Raw genomic sequence first — 20,142 nt, 5'->3', positions numbered from 1 at the left:
CCCGTGGTTAGAGGTATCTGTAAATGTTAGGATGTGTTTTACTGCTGCTGGGTTCCAGCCATCCACTCCACCCTCCCAAAGACGAGTGATCACTTTTGCAATAATGAGAAGAAGCCTTTTGCCATGCAGGTAAAGACCCCGTGGATGAATTTGGGAAGGGAGCAGGGTTGCCTGGATGCTGAGACTGCTACTGCCTTTGCAGGCAGACATGTGTAACAAGTGCAGCTCTATTCAGCCGTTTTAATGAGGAAGCTGAGGCTAAAAGGCTGCCGGGGGGATGGGAAGGCAGGCGCAAGTCTGGCAAATCCTTTGAACAGTTTGGACCAGCAACTGAAATGTATTTAACCGTTAGATATGAAACTCCAGCCTTTCTTCCCCCCTCCCCCTTTTCAATTAACAGTTGGTCCCCAGGCTAACAGCCTGCTGATTCACTCACAGCGGCCATACAGCTGATGCTTCATAAAGTCTCTGTGTTAATCTAATCCCTAAATAGCTCTGGTCTCCATCACAGTCGCAGCGGCGATTTCAGTTCCAAATTGTAATTTTATTCTTGTAGCTTCTGAAAAGTCAATAGGTTCCTGGAGGCGTTGCCTGCCCATTGGGCAGCTCAGATGGAAAAGGGCTATTGTAAACCCAATTTAACATGCCCTTCGGTATGGACAGGGCATGACCCAAAGCCTGCTGAAGTCAGAAAGGCTTTCCGAGAGCTTGGAGTGGGCTTTTGGAGCAGGGCTGTCGCAGGCTATTCTCAGTTTCTGTCTATATATTTAGATGGGAGTCTGTGCCTCTATTAGGGCCTTTCACTGCTTCTCATAACCAGAGTAGCTGAACAACTCTGCATTCTTTGCATCCTTGCCCAAATTTGCACTTTTATTCCCGGAAGCCATGCTGAAGTGCAGAGCTGGTGTGAAGGGAATGAGTTTGCAGATTTTGCTGTGTGAGCTGGCTGCCTGGTGGCATTGTACACTAAAATAACCAAAACTCCAGACTATTTTTAGAACTAGAGCATTCTCAAAAGCTTCCTGCCTTGATTTCCCTACCTCCCCCTGCTATTGTTCACTACTTTGGCCTACGCTGTTGCTCCAGGAGTAGCCCCAAAAGCATACCTGCCCCAGAGGAAAAAATTTCAATTTCTGTGGCATGGACTCGAATTCCATTGTTGCACCCATACCTCTTTTACCCAGCTATTAAGTGCTGTTAATTAGCTAGCCTTCATCTTACAGCTTTAGGAGATTTTTGCTACCTTGAATCCAGGCCATGGCGAGCATTTCCAAGTGAGACCGTACTTCTTGCCTGTGATCTTTGGAAAAGATCTAAGCCATTTTCACTTGTTATTCCAGGCCCCTTTCTCTCTCATGAACCCTATCTGGTAAGCAGGAGGCTTTCAGCATAGCTCTGAAATCCCTCGAAATAATACCTGCAAATACCTATCATACACCATAAGTTCTCCATAAGAAGAGACAATCTCAGCTGAGAAATCAGGAGTATCCTGGTATAAGATTGCTAAAAGCTTTTCAAAGCTTTGGTAAGCTCTTTGGATTAGCTATTTGGTAGCTATTACGGCGGTTGCTGTGGAGCAATTGTCTTGCTCTGGGACGGACTGGACACCAGCCAAATCGTCCTGTAGCCCCATTGATAGTTCCCTGGCTATAGCAATCTGCAACATCTGAGATTTCAAAGCCTTGCCACTGGATCGAAAGCACGGTTACCGTAGTGAAGGACAGGGTGTATTTGGGGGGAGAGTGGGAATTTCTAAACAAATTGGCCAAAAGGTAGAAGAGTGAGGATAAAAATGATAGTAAAATCTATCCGGTCCTTCAGCCCATCTTTCTGAATAGCGCAGGTTGGTTTCCAGTTTTCTCAGGCTTTGTCCAGCCATGTCTTAAATATCACAAGAGATTAAGCCTCAAATTACTTGTGTAGCTTGTCCAGGTCTTAAATATTTAGATCTTAAATGAGCGATTAGGGAGTGGCTGGATGCTGCCATGACACGTACGGGGGTCCTGAGCTGTGGTGGCTGGAGACACCCACCCAGGTCTCTTCAGTGGGAAGGCAGCTGGCAGGAAACGGGCCCCTTCCTCACGGAACGAATAAGTATTTCCTTGAGCGCAGGGATTAACAAAGCCTGGTTTCCCACAGATTTGTGTCTTGTGGGCAATTGTTAATTGCGATTGAAGCTTTTCCCACAACTGGGGCATTTGACATCTCCCTTCCCCCTTCTTCCCCCATGGAGTCTCTGGTATCCAGTGAGGGGTGATCAGATGCTGTAGGTTTTGAGTGGAGTGGTTTTTGGGGTTGTCTTCTAACAGCTGTCTTTTTTAACAACTTCTCACAAAGCTGCCATGATGGGGGACTCTGAGGCATTATGCCTCCATCAAAAGCAGCTGAAGGTGCCCAGAGAATAAAACGGTGGAAATGTGCACGCACCCATGCATATACAGTGTGTTTGTAGAAATGGCACCTTGTTACATCAGGTTAAATTGTTAAGGATGGATTTGAAAATCATGACAGACTTCATAAACTTCATTGGTTTTGAGTTAACTTAGTGGTTTGGGGGCTTTTTTTGTTTTTGTCTTATGGGCTGCGTTTTTTTTTTTTCTTTGTGGTGGGTTTTTGTTTTATGTAGAGCTTGGTCTTGAATTTCTGGATGAAAAGCATGCAAGATTAAATTCTGCTGATCTTGAAATGAGGATTGTGAGCATTATCCTGTCTTTCTTCGTACAGGCAGAGCAGGACCAAAGTCCTGATTTTTGTTTTATGATCTAGCTGAGATACTAGTTTCTTGATATTGGCCATCCACTTGTGGGTCAAGCCTTAAAGTCTCTGTATTGGTTTCCCAACTGTTACATGGGGGTAAAAGATCTCCTTTGTTCTATTTAAAATTAAAACTGTGAGCTAAGACAATGGAGTTTCCCAGAAAAAGACCCTCGGTGTTTGGGCGTTTGCGATGGACAAAGCTGCTGTGCTGTGCTGGGAGGTGTAAACTAGAAGTCCCTGGCCAAATCTTTCAGTGTGCTGGCTTAAACTGGGGCAAATTCCCTGTTCATATAAGGGCCTTAAGATGCTTATTCTTATGGCTGCACACCAGATAAGTGACAATTAGAAAAGACAATCAATTTGTGGCTGCGCTGGTTTTAGTTTCCATCTGATGCAACTGCAATCTGGAAGACAAATCTTAATTTAGGACTACAAAGGGATTGTTCTCTCAGAAGATAACACGCTGCCAGCCAGGCTGTTATCTTCCGTGAAAATTGATTGTCCCGTTTAGTGATGTCTCTATTTTCCCATAGCTGGTTCAGAAGGAGCTGCTGAAAAGCGAACTAAATTGAGGTTGTGGATGCTGTGATTGCTGCTGTGAGAGGACCGTTAATTATCGCACCTCTTCTCCCTTCACCTTTGCAGGCTTCCTAAAACTCACTTATTTGTCCTGACATTATATGGATGTTTGAAACTCTGTTCTGTAAAATCTGCTTTCCTCTCACTTTTAGGGATTGGTATGAAAAAGGCAAAAGCCTGTTTGAAAAATGTGGACATTGGAACTGTGATCTCTTCTGTATTACTGCGTGCACAGTTAGGAAACGGGTGGAGGTGAAATTTCCCATGGCAAATACATAAAGCCTCCTTGGAGGTAGAAGATGGCCTCAGATTAGCTTCTTCATTGTCACCCCTAGTGTCCTTTATCCTTTTCCCTTTCATTTGGTCCACTCCCTAGATTCCAGTTTCTTTCTTTCACTTACGTCCCTAGACCTCACTTGGCTAGCTGCTTTGATAACACCTTCTCCTGTCTCTTTTCCTAATAAATGGGCCAAAAAAGGTCTTCAGACTAAGCTAAAAAATCAAGTTCTTCCTTGCTGTTCTGCTGGTTACAGCACTAGCGAGAAAGCTCGGAGCAGCTGTCAGATATTTATGCAAACCCTTTTCCTCTTCTATTTTAAGTTCAGTTTTGATCAAAAAAGAGGGGGGGGGGGAGAAATCAGCTTGGAAACCACAATACATTATTCAAAGCTCCCTGCTGCTTTTTCCTGCTCGTTTGCAAAAGTAGGTGTGAGGTGTAGCGATGAAACGCACTGTTCAAACTGAACCTGCTGAAGGAGGCAGCAAGCAAAGGACCGGAGATGCTGACTTGCTTCTCTACAAAACCCAGCCTTTCTCACTGCCCAAACTGTGCTGTCGAGTTAATCATCGTCTCCCTTGGAGGCCAACCCGCAGTGAACTTCAGCCAGACAATACACGCGACTCTTCACAGCCCTACTTATTTAGCAATGTTCAGGGTTTAACATCCAAAGCAGCAGATGGGGAGGATAGCATGCGCTGGGGAGGGCGGCAGGCAGATCGGGGTTGGGAACAAGCTGTTCGAGGCCTGTTTCTGCTTGGATTTAACCTCCCATCTGAACTGGAAGTAACGCTATGCTCAGCCCCAGCTCTGGACGTTCCCATGGCTTTGCATTGCAAGTAGGACTTCGTAGGGGTGAAGCATGGCAGAGAAAGCCGCACCGTTCCTCTCTGTGCAGGCTCGGAGAGGAAAGAGGTGTATGGTACTGCCTTTCCCTCCAGTTAGCGTAATAAATATTAAATCATAAGGTTTCCAAGGGCAGTGAAGCACAATCATTGTGGTTGAGTTCACCGTGAGTGAGAATATGGGGGTATCTTTTCTTCTGAGACTGTCGCTGAGCCAGTGGTTTTTATGAGGAGCCCTAAAAGGAGAAGAACGGCTGTGTTACTGGTGTGGAATCTCAGAGGAAATACGGAAGATTTCCCTGGTTTTCTTCTTCTAAAAATACCCCATGAATGTTTCTACTGTGACAAACAGGTATTGCATATGAGTATTTCAGAGCAGGGACTGGGACAATAAGCATCCACTGGCCTTTGCTTTAACTAGCCCAAAATCCAGGAGGTACAATGATTTCAAGGGACCTTCAGCCTCTGCAGTTCTGGGGTTGCATCGGCTGCGAGTCAACCTCTGACACGGAGACCAGAGGCCGTAATCCCCAGGGGAGATTTCCCATTTGCTTCTATATGTTTTGAATTATGCTCTACTCACTTGGCGCCTCTTATCTAACAAGGCACTGTGTTATTTAGGCCTTGGCAATTAATAGGTTTTCCCTGAGAATAATCTTTCTAGCTTCTGAAAAATCATGGGGAAAGAATGATTCTCATGTTAAATGTTCTTGTCAGTACAGTCACCAGAATATTTAATATACTAACTTTAGGATCTGTGACTTGTTACGGTAATAAAAAGAAAAAATACAAAATGACACTCTTGCAAAACAAATTCCAGTAACTATTGGCTAGAAAAGTTTCAAGAGACTTTCTCAAGAGTAGAGTGAGGAGACTGCCATGTCATTCCCTTTTTTTTTTTTTTCTTTAAAGAGCTGCTGTGCAAATTGAAATGTATATTGCTGGCTGATTCCTGCATGCCTTGTTTCACACCTAGTGCTGAGGTCACCCTGCAAGAGGCTGAGCAGGGAATGCTCTTGCCTGCCTGTAAACAGGGGAAAGATCTTCCCAAGGATCCTTCCACAGCACACAAAAAAAGCAAATTCATGATTCATGAAGGCTCTGGCCATAGATCTTGCAAAGAAATGCTTGGCAGCTTTAGAGAATAGCTGGGTTTATTTTAACCTTTAAGAATGACACCAATTTCACAGCTGTTAATGCTATGTGGCTCCTACGCTTTCCAATGCAAATTGCACATGAAGGGCTAATGCATTTTGATGAAGGGGGGGGGGAGGCAGAATCTCCATATTAATGTGCCAATATCTTTGTTCTGAAGTGTTTAATTTTATGCTTTAATGAGAGATCCACTTTCTGGTTAAGGCAAGCCTTTGCAAAAACTATTTAGATATTTGCTAGTGTCATCAGGCTCTGGAGCCGGGGGAGGGAAATACTTATTGCAAGTGCTGGGCGGGGGGGGGGGGGGGTGTGCCTCTGTGGCAAAGACTGGTGTGGGGGGAGTCTTACCCAGAGCCCCTCAAAATCAGGTTTGGGATTAACTCTTGCTGCAGTCAAAAGCATCGGGGATTCTGGATCAACTGCCTGGTGAACTGCTGGCTGCAGGGTGGAAAGTATATGTGATGGGTGTCTGACCACTCTAAAATTCTGGGGGGCTTCCTTCCTCTCTTCATCTGTGCCAGCATCTCTGAACTCTGACTGCTTTTAGTTCAGGTGAACAGCTCTGTCACTGTGTGCAAAACCTGGCATTCTGTCTCCATGTGCATCCTCCAAAATACATTACTCATCGGCATGATGCGGGATAACCTGCCAAAGCATATTGCCGTGTGTAAATGCAACTTCCTCGCCTCCGTGAGCCACGTCCTGTTTCTATAACTCCTCTTGGCTAGTACTTTAGGGCTGGGACTGGGACTGGCACATCTACCCGCCGAATGGAAGGATTAAAAAACCTCTGACTCTGTTTTTCAGGTACAAATCCAGTCCAAGCCAGTGATAGCCACGTTTGGTTAGAGTGGAGTAAAGCTGTCAGCCTGCCACAGCAATGCCTTTAAAGGACTGTTTCACCTTCCATAGATGAGTATTTTCAATGCCTGGATCAGCCCAAGGTACCAGGAATTGAGTGCTGAAAGTTCTTTATGTATCTGATATGTGATGCACATTTGGTTTTAATCAAAATCCCATTGAAACAGGCAGTCAGGGTTTAGAGCATAGGATTACAAGTAATACCGGGTTATTATTAGTAATCACTTTTCATCATGCATTGCATTTACAAGATACAAAACAATCCCAGCAGAAATATACTAAAATACATAATTCCTTTTATTAAAAAATCAAATTGTGCGAAGTGAATAAATCATGTAGTACAGTAATATGAGAAGACCTTTAACTTGCCTTCATTTATGTTTCCAATTACCTCAAACACAGTAGAAGACAATAGTTGTAACCTTATGTTGGGCATTAAACAATTGTACCTTAAACATACAGCGGTCGCGACACAATTAAACCTCTTCTGACTTTCTGCATATAAACCAGAGATACTAAATCCCTTTGTATAATAAGAAGATATTGAGCAGGTTTTTTGTTGTTGTTGTTGCCAGGTTTATGGAGCGAAGGCCAAAGCCTGTAGATGGATCCAAGTGGCTTTGTTGGGGCAGACACCCAGGTAACTCTTAAATTGTATCCTGCCTTTTGGAACAAGTTCTGACATCGCTTGCACCGGTGCAGCCAGGGTTATTCATTTGGGCTAAGCAAATTAAAAGGTTCTGCTTAGCCTCTCCCTTACTTTGCTTTTATACTGTCAGTGTAATTGAAGCTACTCCTGGTTTATAACTCTACGATGGGGAATTGCATCCAGACAGCGTGTAGTGACGCATCAGAATAATGGTGTAGATGAAGGGCTAATATTGAATTCGGCGGTTATACTAATGTACACCTGTTGAGGATCTGGTCCAGCGAGATGTGCGCAGGCGGCTGGCGAGCTATCAAGGCCTCGAGACAGCGCAGGTTTGATCCTTACAACGCACGGAGCGTTTCCCGTGAGGTTCAATGCGCGTTAGAGTTGCGGTGAGGAGGGAGTGTGCTCTGCCCCTTGCCGGACACGGGTCCTGCTCCGTGCGAACCTAACCCCGTACGCCCGATGCCGCTCCGTGGCGGCTCTTTCCAGCCATCCCTTTTGCGCGTTAAGAGAGTTAACTTGCAGCCTGTCAACCGGCCGAGCCGCAAGGAAAGGGTGGGGTGGTTGCGGACGTGTGTGCCAAAGTGTCGCTGCTGCGAGAGGCGGCCGAAGAGGAGGTTCGTTTGCTTGGAAGGAGCAGACGTGCAGGGACGAACCAGCGGAGCGTTGCTAACTCCCGAGGTGATGCAGTTGCTCACGTCCCTCCAGAGCGGAGCGAAGCGAATGGAGGGGTCCTGTGCTGGGGAAGGGGGGGCTGCAAGGTGGGCACGGATCGAGTTACACAATGGCAGGGGGGGCCGCTGCCCTCGCAGCAGCTTCCAGCCAGGGAGCAGCTGAGCACAAAGCGGGGGGGTTATTGACTTCAAGTTCCCCTCTTTGCTTTTGCTTCTTTTCTTTGCCCCTGTATTTCTTACTGAGGTTGGACAAAAATCCTAACACCTTGGGAATAGACTAACAGTGGTACAATAGTGTGTACTGTTCGATTTAACAGGAGCTTTTGAATGGAAATGGAAAGAAGGGGACAGTTCACTCAGGGCTAACAGTGCCTTTCTTTTCTCTCTTTACATGTATCAGCTGGGAAACAAACCCTTCTACTTCAGGGCAGCATTCAACCTGTAAGGGAAGCTACAGAGAAAAGTCTTCCAGCAGGTCATGCTGAGCCTTTAGTAACAAAATAGTGGAACTTCTTTGGGGTTTTTATTTTGGGGTTTCTTTTCTCTGCTGGTGAGACGTCTAGGGTATAGGCCAGCTATTAACTGAGAACAGGAGGAAGGAAGATTTTTAGGGAAAAATCTTATCCCGTAATGGGTATTCTTCTTGTGTCCCTAAACCTTCTAGCAGCAGTCTTAAAGGCATGACCCTGGAATGGGCAAACCACCAATGTTTGAACAGTCTAATGATTCCTGCGCTGGTTGTTTCTTTTTCCCTTTAAAAGCTTGGGTACAAGAGAGAAGCCAAGCTCCTCTGCCATCATACAGTGAGTGCAAAATTGAAGTTACAGGGGGATTTTGCAGTTCTTGTTGCCTTCAGTATGCAAAATAAGTAATGCAAATATGCTCTGGTACCAAAGTACTCAAATGTCTCATGCAGAAATTTGCTTGTACAAGTCTCCTGCCAAATTTGACAGCAACTCAGTATGGGTCCTTCACTCCTGAATTCATTTTCCCACTTTCTTAAAGCCGTAATAAAGGTACTGCCTTCACAGGGTCTTTTTGGAGACTCGATAAAGTTTTTCTGTTGTTATAATGTTTGCATGTGTCCCGATCCAATATATCGCACCATATTGTAGTGCCCGCTCCCATTAGCAAACTGAGCCTCATCTTACAGTTGATCTCCTGTTATTGCCGTTCATAATTAAAATGGGTTGCTTTGAAAATACGCAGCAGGTACAAATACTAAATATGTCCCTAAAGGAGTAAATCAGCCCTGGAATAATGATATGAGAAAGAACAGAAAATGTGCTGGAAGAATTTTAGTATTTATAGGAGCTACTTGCTACTAACTTTTCCTTACACTGGGACTCAAATGAGGTTGTATACGTGAGAGGGCCAGGACAACCTGTTTTGTTTTGCAAACTACTTACAGTTCAGATTGAAACATTAAAAAAGACAAGTAGGAATTTTCACCTTGGGGGTGAAGGGGTGGAGAAATCAGGCTTTGAGTTTGAAATTCAATTTTGTGGAAAATGCAATGCTTCCACTCCGAATAGGACTTAGATAGAATGGTGATTCATCCCCCATTGAAGTCAATGCCAGAGTTGCTTTTGATTTAATCAGAATCAAACCCTATGGGATTATTCTCACTTGCAAACTGGACCGGTCCTATTAAGTAGAGAAACCACAGTGCTTTTGCAGGACTGCTGCTTCTTTTTTTTTTTTTTTTTTTATTTAATGAAATTGGCTCGGTGTCACAAAACTGAGATGAAACCCGAAACCCTTCTGTTTCAGTGCTTTTTGAATGTTCTTGGAACATCTGGCACAGCTGTTATTTTGACCCCAAGGCAGGAGTACAACCTCGCTCCTGTTCCTATTCCAATTGAAGCTGACACCAAATATGCCAACACAAATGGGGCTGTGCAGCCCAAACTGAGCTGTCAGCTCCTTCTCGGAAGAAATTGGACCTCAGGGATGGGGCGAGAAACGAGAGTGGTCCCGTTGTCATGGTCAAAGCTGTCAAACCTAGGCAAAAAAAGACAGGAATGAGGTAAAGCAGCGGGCACTGTTTCTGGAGCTCCGCTAAGGAAGAGGCTACTTCTGTTTTTCTTTAAATTGCTTCCTTATTGACTTTTAAATGTAACCACCCATAAACCTGAATGAATGCCCACAGGACGAGGGTTTTTTGCACCTCCACTTAAATGAGTTTTGTAGAATTGGTTCATCCAAACGGAACTTCTGTACGTGGACGGATCTATGAATCTATTCCAGCTGCTTTTCCTTGCCTGGCACCACAGAGACGAGAGTATTTTTCCTTCGACAGAAAAGATTGTGGGGATAGCTCAGTGAAAATCAAACATGCTCAAGATCCAAAAGAAGCTGTCTTGTCTCTGATAAGTAATACCCGATACCTAAATCTTTCGACTTACTCTAAGCTGCAGGAACTTGTAACTTTTTATCTATAAATCTTCTTCCTCCGTGCACCTTCCTGATTTCCTTTCAGCTCGGAGGCTTTATACTACTGCTTATACTTTCATCTCTTAAATACTCAGAACCTTAAATTGTCTCTGGTATACAGGATAGTCAGTCCTCTAGTGTGTTAATCCTCATTATGTGCCTATTAAAATGAAGATTAAATGAAGCATTAGGGTGCCTCCTCCCGTTAAGAAATCTGAAAAACAGGATTGAGTTGGGGGGGGGGTGGAGCAGGAAAACCACCAAACACCTACAAAATTGTTTCTTGAGCTTCGCTGGGAAGCAGTAAAAGCGAGACTGCGCTGAAGTCTGAGGTACGAGCGCATGATTTTGTTAAAGTAATTGTGCGAGCGAGGGGAAGATAAGGACTGCAGTGTACTAGGAATAAGGTTTTAGGCACCGAGAGGGTATTTGCATGTGCCTACGTGAGGCGTAGTGTGTTTGCACACGGGTTCAGCGTCGCGCACACGTGCTTTGGCAGGCAAGAGGCGATGCCTCCCATCTGCACGCACACAGGTACGTCCTCTTCGCCTTTCTGGGGGGCTGGGGTCAGGTGCAGAGCCGACCCACTGCGTGAAGGCTCGCTGCCAGCCCCCGTCGTACGTGCTGTCCAAAAATGCCCCTTCCCTTCTTCCAAGCTGCCGTAACCCTGGGATAACTGCTAAACGGATGGGAAAATCTCTTTTCTTAAAGGGCAGGTGATTTTTTGGGGGTGGGGGAAGATTTCGGGCTGCCCTGTCATTTCCTTGAGCTCAATTATCCCTAGGAAGTCCCCCCCTCCCTTTCCCACCGCCTCTCCAAAGATTAACTTTTGGGTTATTGTTGTTTGGCAGGTACTTTTAATTGGCTGGAAAATATTCTTCCTGTGAAGTTGCAGTTTTCTGGGGCTTGAATGAGTCCAGTCTGCCATTGGCTCTGCCCAGCGCCTCCCGATTGGCTCGGCAGCCCGCGGGGGGACCGATAAGGGCGGCTATAAAAGCCCTCGGCACTGCTCCTGGTCCCCCAGCGAGCAGGAGCCAGAGGGGCCAGGCAGAGCCGGGCTGCAGCACGTCCCTGAGCCTCGGCGGACTCCTTTCTCTCTCCCTGGGAGCGCGTATCCAGATCCACATCTTTGCTCAAGCCGAAGTGGAAGAGGAGAGAGAGAGACACACACACACACACACACACACACATACACCCAAAAAAAAAAAAAACCCAAAAAAAAACCAACCCACCCAAAAAACCACACTTAGCGGAAACTTGTCAGAGAATGCTACTAAAGTCTGGTTTTCTCCTGCTGCTGGTGATCAGTGCATCTGCATCCTATGAAGCTGAACAGAATGATTCTGTGAGCCCCAGGAAACCCAGGGTTGCAGCCCAGAACTCAGGTAACACCCAGTAAGGAGGGCTTTGAGCCTGAACCCTGATGTGTTAAACTGTTTCAGATATCTCTACTGCTGATTTTTCTTTTTTTTTTCCTTTTTTTTTCTTTTTTTTTTTTTGCATATAAACTTAATGGCTGGTAGGAACAAATATTAATTTAAGGGTCTGATTCAGGAGGATATTGGTGCATAGCTGGAGAAGAAATCATGTCCTTTCAGGAGCTGGGTCAGGGAACCGGTGTGTGATCTGCTTGCAGGATGCAATCCATTCTCTTTCCTCCTCCCCATCTACTAAATGAGTTCCGTGTACTTTTTTTTCTCCTGCTTGCATGTATCTTTATCTCTTCTCCAATTGCAATCATACTTTGGTGTTAAATTCCTTGCTTTTTAGGAAGTTGATAAAATCCGTGGAAATTTGTCTGAACCATTGTTCTGCCAAACATCTGTCTATTCAAAGAGGGGGAGAGAGATATGCGACTTTGAAGAATGCGGTAACCTAGAAACTGTCCACTGCTAGCATTTATTTTCAAAAACTGATTGCTATCAGTTAGATGGTGCCATAAAAATACGATTGTGACATTTAGCAAACTTGCTTTTACAATGGATAAAAAAATTGCTGGCAAGTCAGCTCTGGATGTCTCTACTTTGTGCACTATAGATGCTTAGATAAGTTGGACACATTGTCTGGAACAATGGAAATTAAAAATCTGTCTTCTAGTGTACTGAAAAGATATTAGGTCTCTAATTTGGAGCTCATTAACAGATGTCTTATTTTAGATCTGCAAGGCTCTGCAGCATTATACTAGGGTGTTTGCTCAATTTCCTTTTGTATTTGGTTGCTATAGAAACATAGGGTCTCACTATTGCACCGTGCCTAAAACAATAAAAGCTTAATGCATACTAAGTCTGCTGAAAGCAAAGTTATAATTTGAACCTGTGGAAACATAATTATGGGAATGACTTGTGTGATGGTGAGGTTATGAACTGGGGAGAGGATGATCTTACCAAATATTTCTCCCTTCAGGCACGTAAGCAAAAGCGGAGAATGAGGAGGGGTTAATTGGGTGATTTTTTAAATTTTTTTTTTTTTCTCCTCTTTTCTGTAGAGATCTTAGTTATATAGATACGTCTTTAGGCTACAACTTAGCTCTTAATAAGGTGTGTTCTCTTCCACTAAATGCAAATCCTCACTTTTCCCACACCTAGGATCTTGATGGGAGACACTGGCTTTGCATTTCTTCCTAAAGAATGTCTCGTAACATGATCTGCAAAAGTAATGAATATGCCTTGCACAGACGCATAAGGGGACAGATGTTCAGCTTACCAAAAAAGGTTAATCCCTACTAATTTCAGGGCAATCATGTGGCAATACTGCTGATTCATTGTTAAAATGCATAGTATCTGCACTAAAAAAGATGGGATGACATGGATACCCTCCTGTTGAGACTAACTACTGCCTCAACGATTTTAATTATACATGGTCAGCTCCATTACCTTAACTTTCTCTGTCCAAATGTCCCTTCTCTTTGCAAATCTTCAGCAATATGACTTCTCTTGGCTATGCTTGCAAACTGCTGGGTACCAGGTTAGTATTTAGCACCAAGCTGCTCGTTCAAGTCCTTTGTAGTACTGATAATTGACACGCAAACTAAAATCTTATTTCTAGATACTTTACACTTTTTAGAAAAGCACAAATACCTCCAATGCTAGCAAAACCAGCGCTTCCTCGCAGTAAGTGCACATTTCATGCCAGCTTATTGGCAATCGCCATCACTTCAGTCTCATTTTCAAAGGAGGTTTGTGAGCCAGATGCTGCCAAGCTGCTCCGACCTCCCCTCAGTCTAAGACCGTGCAGAAGACCTCACCACCCTGTGCTCTTCATGGGCCCATCCTCATTAACTTCTGCCTTCTTTAGAGGAACTCTGAATAAAGCTGTAAACGCATGCAATCAGAATGAGGTTGGGACGGACCCGTAAGTCTCCATCTAGGCAAAGCCTACCAGGTGTTGCGTCTCTTTCAATCCGTATGTAACCAGTTGAAGGTTTCAGTAGTTGCAGTTTCTGTTCCTCGATTGGCTGGTGATCTGTTGCATGACTTCAGCGTATAACTCCCTTTGGCAGTGCCTTTGGCCCCTCTTTGTTACCTTTCCCTCCAGTCCTGAAAAGCGATAAGGCTACTGCTTGATTGCAGTTGAGCGTGACTTGCCTTTGCGCTGGAGAAGGACTTCACGGCGTTGGGCATCGGGGAGCGGTGCGTCTGTAATGTTGCACCTGTGCCTCTCTCTGCAGCTGAGGTGGTTCGCTGTCTGAACAGTGCCCTCCAGGTGGGCTGTGGGGCCTTCGCCTGTCTGGAGAACTCCACGTGCGACACGGATGGCATGTACGACATCTGCAAGTCCTTCCTGTACAGTGCTGCTAAATTTGACACTCAGGTACAGTACGAGTATAAAGGGGACGAGAATAATACCTCGCCGTTAGAGCTCCCTTTTCATGCCCCAATTCAATAAAGTGCTTTTACAAGTCCTGCGGCACTAAAGCATGTGCTTAAATACTTTGCTGAATGGATGCCTTAATTTCTCTGTCCTCATGGAGATGGGGTCTGTGCAGGCTTAACCCTTCCTTTCTTGCAGCCCTTCCTGCTGCTTAGCTACTCCTCTGAACCATGATTTTGGTTTTTGGCTACAAATGCATCCTTCAGGGCTATTTTCTACCGTACATTTTCCACATACTGTATGCTATGTGTGAGGACTTGGCAAGGAGTGTTTTGTGGGGCGGAGAGCTAAGTTTCCTCTTCAGGAGGAAATATAAACGTTCTTCTAACAAAGTAAGTCTTCTGACTGTGTGACCTGGCACAGGGCTGGGATTTGAATTGGAAGTCTTCGGGCCTGGGAATGCACAGCCAGATCAGCCTCTCCGGAGCTGCAGTTGCTCACAGCAGAATAAATAGGATAATATCAGAGGACTGTGGCTCTGCCAAGGGCCCTTTTCCCTCGTACTTTCTTCCCAAAACGCGCACACCCCCTTGTTCCCTGTGTTCTCGCTCCTAAGGACAAACTTAAAAGCTCTTAAAGCATCTTGAGGTCTGGTGAACCAGATGTGTTCAATCGCTGGTATGCAGTCAGCGGTCCGGCCCTCTCCCGGAGGGCAGAATTGGCCCATGTCTGGTGCTGGCACTTTCAGGTCTGTTCACGCAAAGGCTTCCATTGCCTAAATCTTTTGGGACCAGGAGCTCGCTGTTCTCACTGGACTGTGTACATCTCAACTGAAACTGCTGTGAATGATAACTATGCAATAATTGTGAGCATTTAGGGTCCAATTCCCTGCCGTACTTGGTAAGGGATGTGCAGCAGGTCTGTAATTGCAGCAAGGGTAATTAATAGCAGCCAGCCACAGCGGAGTATCTGTTAATACGTCCCTTTCTATGAAATCTGTTGCAGTTTAAGGTTTTTCTTCTCTTTCCAGGGAAAAGCTTTTGTGAAAGAAAGCTTGAAATGCATTGCAAATGGGGTTACGTCCAAGGTGTTCCTTGCCATCCGGAGGTGCTCCACATTCCAAAGAATGATCTCCGAAGTGCAAGAGGAGTGCTACAGCAAACTGGACATGTGCGGCATTGCGAAACGAAATCCTGAAGCCATCACGGAGGTCGTCCAGCTTCCAAATCAGTTCTCAAACCGGTACGTGGAGCTTTCCTCAGCTGAAATGCATCAAATGCAAAAATGTGGAGCACAGAGAAAGAAATGAGAGGAACCGGGTTGACTAACTTCTTACAAGTCCTAATATAGCTTAGCCTAAGTAATGCTCTCTGCCTCTTCAAATTCTTGTTAAGTTTTACCAGCATTCTTCTGATTCTCTTTTTGGTAAATACACTTATAAACTTCTCCAGGGGAGAATCATAAAATTAGCTAGACATACATTATTTCAAAGCCTGGAGTTTGTTTAAATGTTAGTTCTTTTAGTCTGAATGCAGTATAATGGTAAACAGCTTTTAAATACCGAACCAGTTCGATTAATGTAGCATCTCCGGCATCTTGAGCACTTAAAAGCTTCTCAACCTATTGCTTCTCTCTTCTTCACTTCACTCACTTCTTCAGACTGCAGCCATCCCTTTCCTTGGGTTTTTATGGCACCTAGCAAATGAGGCCTTGCCCTTCGACTTACCATGACAATATGAAGAACTAGAAAAGCTTAAAGGGAACCAGCGAACCTGCTCCTCTATAGCCTTACTCTGCCATGACCCAGAAGTTCATATTTGTAAGGGTAGTCTGGTGTTCTTAATGGTCTCTTTTAGGGTTGTCTTCACCGCTGTTCCTTCTTGATAGCAAAAGCTGCTGCAGAAATGTGCACGTCACACTGCTCTCTGGTGCCTTTATCTGAGCACAGAACTGCCCTATCCCCATCATCCAAGGACAAGGGACAGAGAGAGGCTTCAGGGAGCTACTGCAGTCTGCGCAGTCACGCTGCAAGGGCAGGGATTTCTCCCTCTAAATCCTGGAACAATCAGTGCTGAGTCTTGTGATTGGGCTAAAAGGGATCTTTTTGAACAGTTTGAGTAAATATGCTCTAGAATTTGAGTGCAAACAGACCAAGCTGCAATTTAACGTGTTGGCTGGCTGTGGCGAATGCTACAGCTCCTCTGGGGTGGCTGTTTGACTTGATCTAGAAGCACCTTAAGCCTCCAGACCTATCCTAGGACAGGTATGCAAGTGATACATAGATGTTGCATCTCTGACCAGCATAAATTTATTATAGAAAACTCTATTGTAGATATTATATCCAGAAAATTATACTTGTGGGAAGGCGAAAATTATACTCGTGTATAATTGTGTCTTTCCCCTCTTTCCCCAAGCAAATTTGGAAGAGGCTTGCTTCAGCCTTCCCCCGAGGGCTGGCATGAGGAGCAGGCAGTGCTGCGGCATCAGTGTTTTACAGGCTGAAAGAGCGGTTCAGGTTAATATGATGGATTGTAGAGTTAAAGAGCCCTTGGCGGGACTGTAGGGGCACTGAGGTGAAGGAGGGACGTGTGGACACTCGAGCGAGGGAGGATGCAGTGATAGCAGCAGCGGTGTTATACGTGTTGGGGATGTTCCTCTCCAGAGGACCAAGCCTGAACTGGAGCTGCTGTCTGCCGGCACGGAGGGAACTCCTCCCCCACAGCCGCCAACCCTTGTCAAAGCCAAAGGATATTATGACATGTTGAGTAACAAAAGCAGCAGGATTTCCCAGCTAATAGTTTACATTGAGGTCTCCTAAAGCATCCTGCTTTCCCAGCCCCTGTCCCAACATAGCCACAGAATAAGAATGTGCCACTTGGCCTGGGACACTGAGAGGAAGTAGTTAAAGGTCATAGCATCTTCCTGTGATTTAATCTCATGGCAGGAGCAGGAGGAGAGGAAAGCCTTGTTGCCTTTGCTTGCAGTCTAGCTCCTGAAAGACACTAGCGAGCTGCTTGATTGCAGCTCCAGCTATGGAAACCACCAAGCTATATTTGTATGGAGGAGGTATATGCAGCGCACCAGAGGAAGGTGAATAGGATCTGGTCCTCCTGTCCTGCTAGACTGGGACCAATTTAAGCTGGATGCATGGCTCGCACAGATGTATTCGTCATCAACTACTGTGCATGCTTCAGACCTTAATATCAGCACTGCTGAGCTGTGCTTGCACTGTGCTCCACCGTGCCAAAGCCTGGTCCTTTTGTACTTCAAGTGCAGCAGAAACTTTAACCTCACCTGACCTCCACTGGCTGCTCTAAAGGCCAGAGCTGAGAGTTAGGAAAGGAGTTTGAATGTGAACTCTCATTTCCCTCTTCCTTCCCCTCCTCCACCTGCAGGTTATTCTCTTTTCTGCTCCTGTGGAAAAATGTCACAGTGACCTTAAAGGCTTAAAATAAGTTCCCCAACGTCCTTTCAGGCAGAAGTAGCCCAGCAAATACGGGACTGCTCCTCTTTTCCCAACTTTCTCTCCCTAGGAAGATGTTCTCTTTTACAGTGAGGTCCCACTTGCCAGCTTTGCTCTCCCTGCCCAAGCCAGGCGGGCATGGAGGGCTGTGCTGATTCTGCCTTAGCCCCGCAGAGGATCGTTCCTTTGAGCACTGTTCTCTGCTCAGCTCAAGCAGCGCTGGGGAAACAGATCAGCACAATTTCCTGGCTCCCTCCTTGAGCATGGAACGCGTACTCAAGGCTGCTGGAAGGCGAAAATGCAGCAGCAGGCTGTAGAGGAGGCAGGCACGCAACAGGGCAAAGCATAAGGTCCTCACTTGTGATTTAATGCATGGTCAGCTTGTTGGAAGTGACAACTGATTGTATGTCCTAAAGATCTGTCCCTGGGGAATACATGCATCTGTCAGGCTCTGACTTGGACTGAGTTTCCTTCTCCCTCTTCTGGTCCCTGGCTAAAGGCTGTGCACGGAGGGGAAGGGAGAGGAACAAAAGGGAATGGTGCCAGAGGGGTGGCTACATTCATAGGAAGGGTCGTACTGGCTCAGACCAGTGGTCTGTTTAGTCTGTTATCCTGTCTGATGATGGGCAGTATCTGTCTATTGGAAAGCTGCAATTAGTTTTTTTCCTAAAGCTCTAGAAATTCTGGTTGTTTAGTGGAGAGTAAAACACACACTTAAGCCAATTACTACATCATCTTAGCTCCTGCTCTCACCTTCTTCCTGATCCACCCAGGTAATGCCAAAATCACTTGTGCTTATAGCCTTGCCTTTCAGAGCTGGAGCAGCTGCTCGCTTAGGACGAGTCCATTAGAAGTTTGATGGGTTGCCTTCCTTCCATATGTCATAGGCACAGCATCGCCAGGTCCAGGGCATTTGTTAAATGCAGTAAGAATAGGTACGTTGTGCACTGTCAAAAATCAATTTCAGACATGGCCTAAACGACTTAAAGTTCTGATTCTCATAGTTTTGTCGCTTGGACTGGTCTCCTGGCTTGAGATCAGCTCTTACCTTGTTTCTTTTGTCTTGCTGGGGAATGCCTTGGGATAACGGATGGTAACTCTCGTGCAGGTATTACAACAAGCTGGTGAGAAGCTTGTTGGAGTGCGATGAAGAGACTGTCAGCACCATCAAGGACAGCTTGATGGAGAAGATCGGACCCAACATGGCAAGCCTCTTCCACCTGCTGCAGACAGATCACTGCGCCCAAGGCCACCCGCGCGCGGACTTCGCCAGGAGACGTATCACCGAGCCGCAGAAGCTAAAACTCTACTTCAGGAACCTCCGAGGTGAGGGGTCCGTCCCGGCCCACACAAAGCGCAGCTCCGCCGAAAGCGCATAACGCCTCAGGGGAGCGACAATGGGTGTGTAAGGGATGCTAAGCACTACCAAAGCTGAAGTCTCTCTTCTAGAAGAGTAATGCACCCAAACCAAGTGTACTGTAGCTAGTTTTAATAACAACTAGGAACTGGTTTTAGATTTAGTCATTAATATTTTCTATTCCTCTCGAACAAAACTTTTGCATGGATCTGTGTTGTGTCTCAGCTTTCCCGCCGTCAAAATGTCTCCATCTCTTTTCTTCCCCACAAAAAACATCCCAAACAATCTTAGTCTTAAATATAACCGTACAGTAGTCAGGCCTTCAGACACCAAACTCTAAATGTACTGTAGCGCTAACACCATTGAAGTCTGAAGATTTGGCACCGAGGAGAATAGTTTATTCTCTCTTGTAGTAAGCTGGTAGGCGACGATAGATGCACTAATAACTATTGCACATCCTAAAGATGTCAATGGAATTCGTGTTATGAATCTGTGCTGGCCATGGACGAATATGAATGTCATATTCCTGGTCTCTTAGTGTCATACAGTCCTAATCCTTCCAATACAGCTCCGTTAACCCGTTGATTTACCAAACTCGCTAGCTGTGGATGATTCTAGTTACCGTGACCTGGCACCACAGTGCAAAATGAGTTAAAACTCCCCCCCTCCCCGACACACACCAAATCAGGAAAGGAACATTTTGTACTACGGAAATGATTAAAAGAGGTGCCAGTCTATGGTTGAAGCTAGTCAGAAGGTTACATAATCTTGCATTGTATTTAAAAGCTAACATCTATGTACTGTATTTAACTGTCTAAAGCTTTAAAAGAAATCTAACAAAAACAAACCCTGTCTTAAGACTAGAGTATTAAAGGTCTTGCTCTAACTGTGGTATAAATAGTTTTAAAATCTGTCATGTACTGTACATAAATTCCACGAGAGTCTGCTTAAAAGGAGCAGAATATAATAACTTTATTGCATAAACTTAGTTTTGTAAGTTAGCTATTTCTTTTTTCCTGGAAACAGTATCTCTGTCATATTCAAGAGTTCACATTCTACTCTGTGGCCTTCTTATAATGGAAGAGAGAAGATGTTTAGGACAGAAATTACTGGGCCAGAAACAAGCCTCTCTTCTCAGTTAAAACAGGGGAGGGGGAGGAAGAGTTCAGACTGGCCAGTCCTATCTCCACAGAGCTGCTGTGAGATGTAGTTATACCCAAGGCACCAGTGCTGCTGGAGAGCTATTTGGGGACTTATCAGATGGCTGACAAGAAGC

At 45.3% G+C, this 20,142-nt stretch overlaps 1 protein-coding gene across 1 annotated transcript; it reads left to right on the top strand.

The window, feature by feature from the left end:
- Window positions 1–11,503: 11,503 nt before the first annotated feature.
- Window positions 11,504–19,939, top strand: STC1 (stanniocalcin 1). The gene is made up of 4 exons (XM_010562816.1): window positions 11,504–11,621; window positions 13,904–14,046; window positions 15,077–15,288; window positions 18,618–19,939. The coding sequence occupies exons 1-4, from the start codon at window positions 11,504–11,506 to the stop codon at window positions 18,886–18,888; spliced, it is 744 nt and encodes a 247-aa protein (XP_010561118.1). The 3' UTR covers window positions 18,889–19,939.
- The last annotated feature ends 203 nt before the right edge of the window (window positions 19,940–20,142 follow it).

This window comes from Haliaeetus leucocephalus, unplaced genomic scaffold (genome assembly GCF_000737465.1).
Source record: "Haliaeetus leucocephalus isolate CR32 unplaced genomic scaffold, Haliaeetus_leucocephalus-4.0 Scaffold162, whole genome shotgun sequence".
In the NCBI taxonomy this organism is placed as follows: Eukaryota; Metazoa; Chordata; class Aves; order Accipitriformes; family Accipitridae; genus Haliaeetus; species Haliaeetus leucocephalus.
Note: the sequence above shows the minus strand (reverse complement) of the source record. Positions and strands in the feature narration are given on the sequence as shown.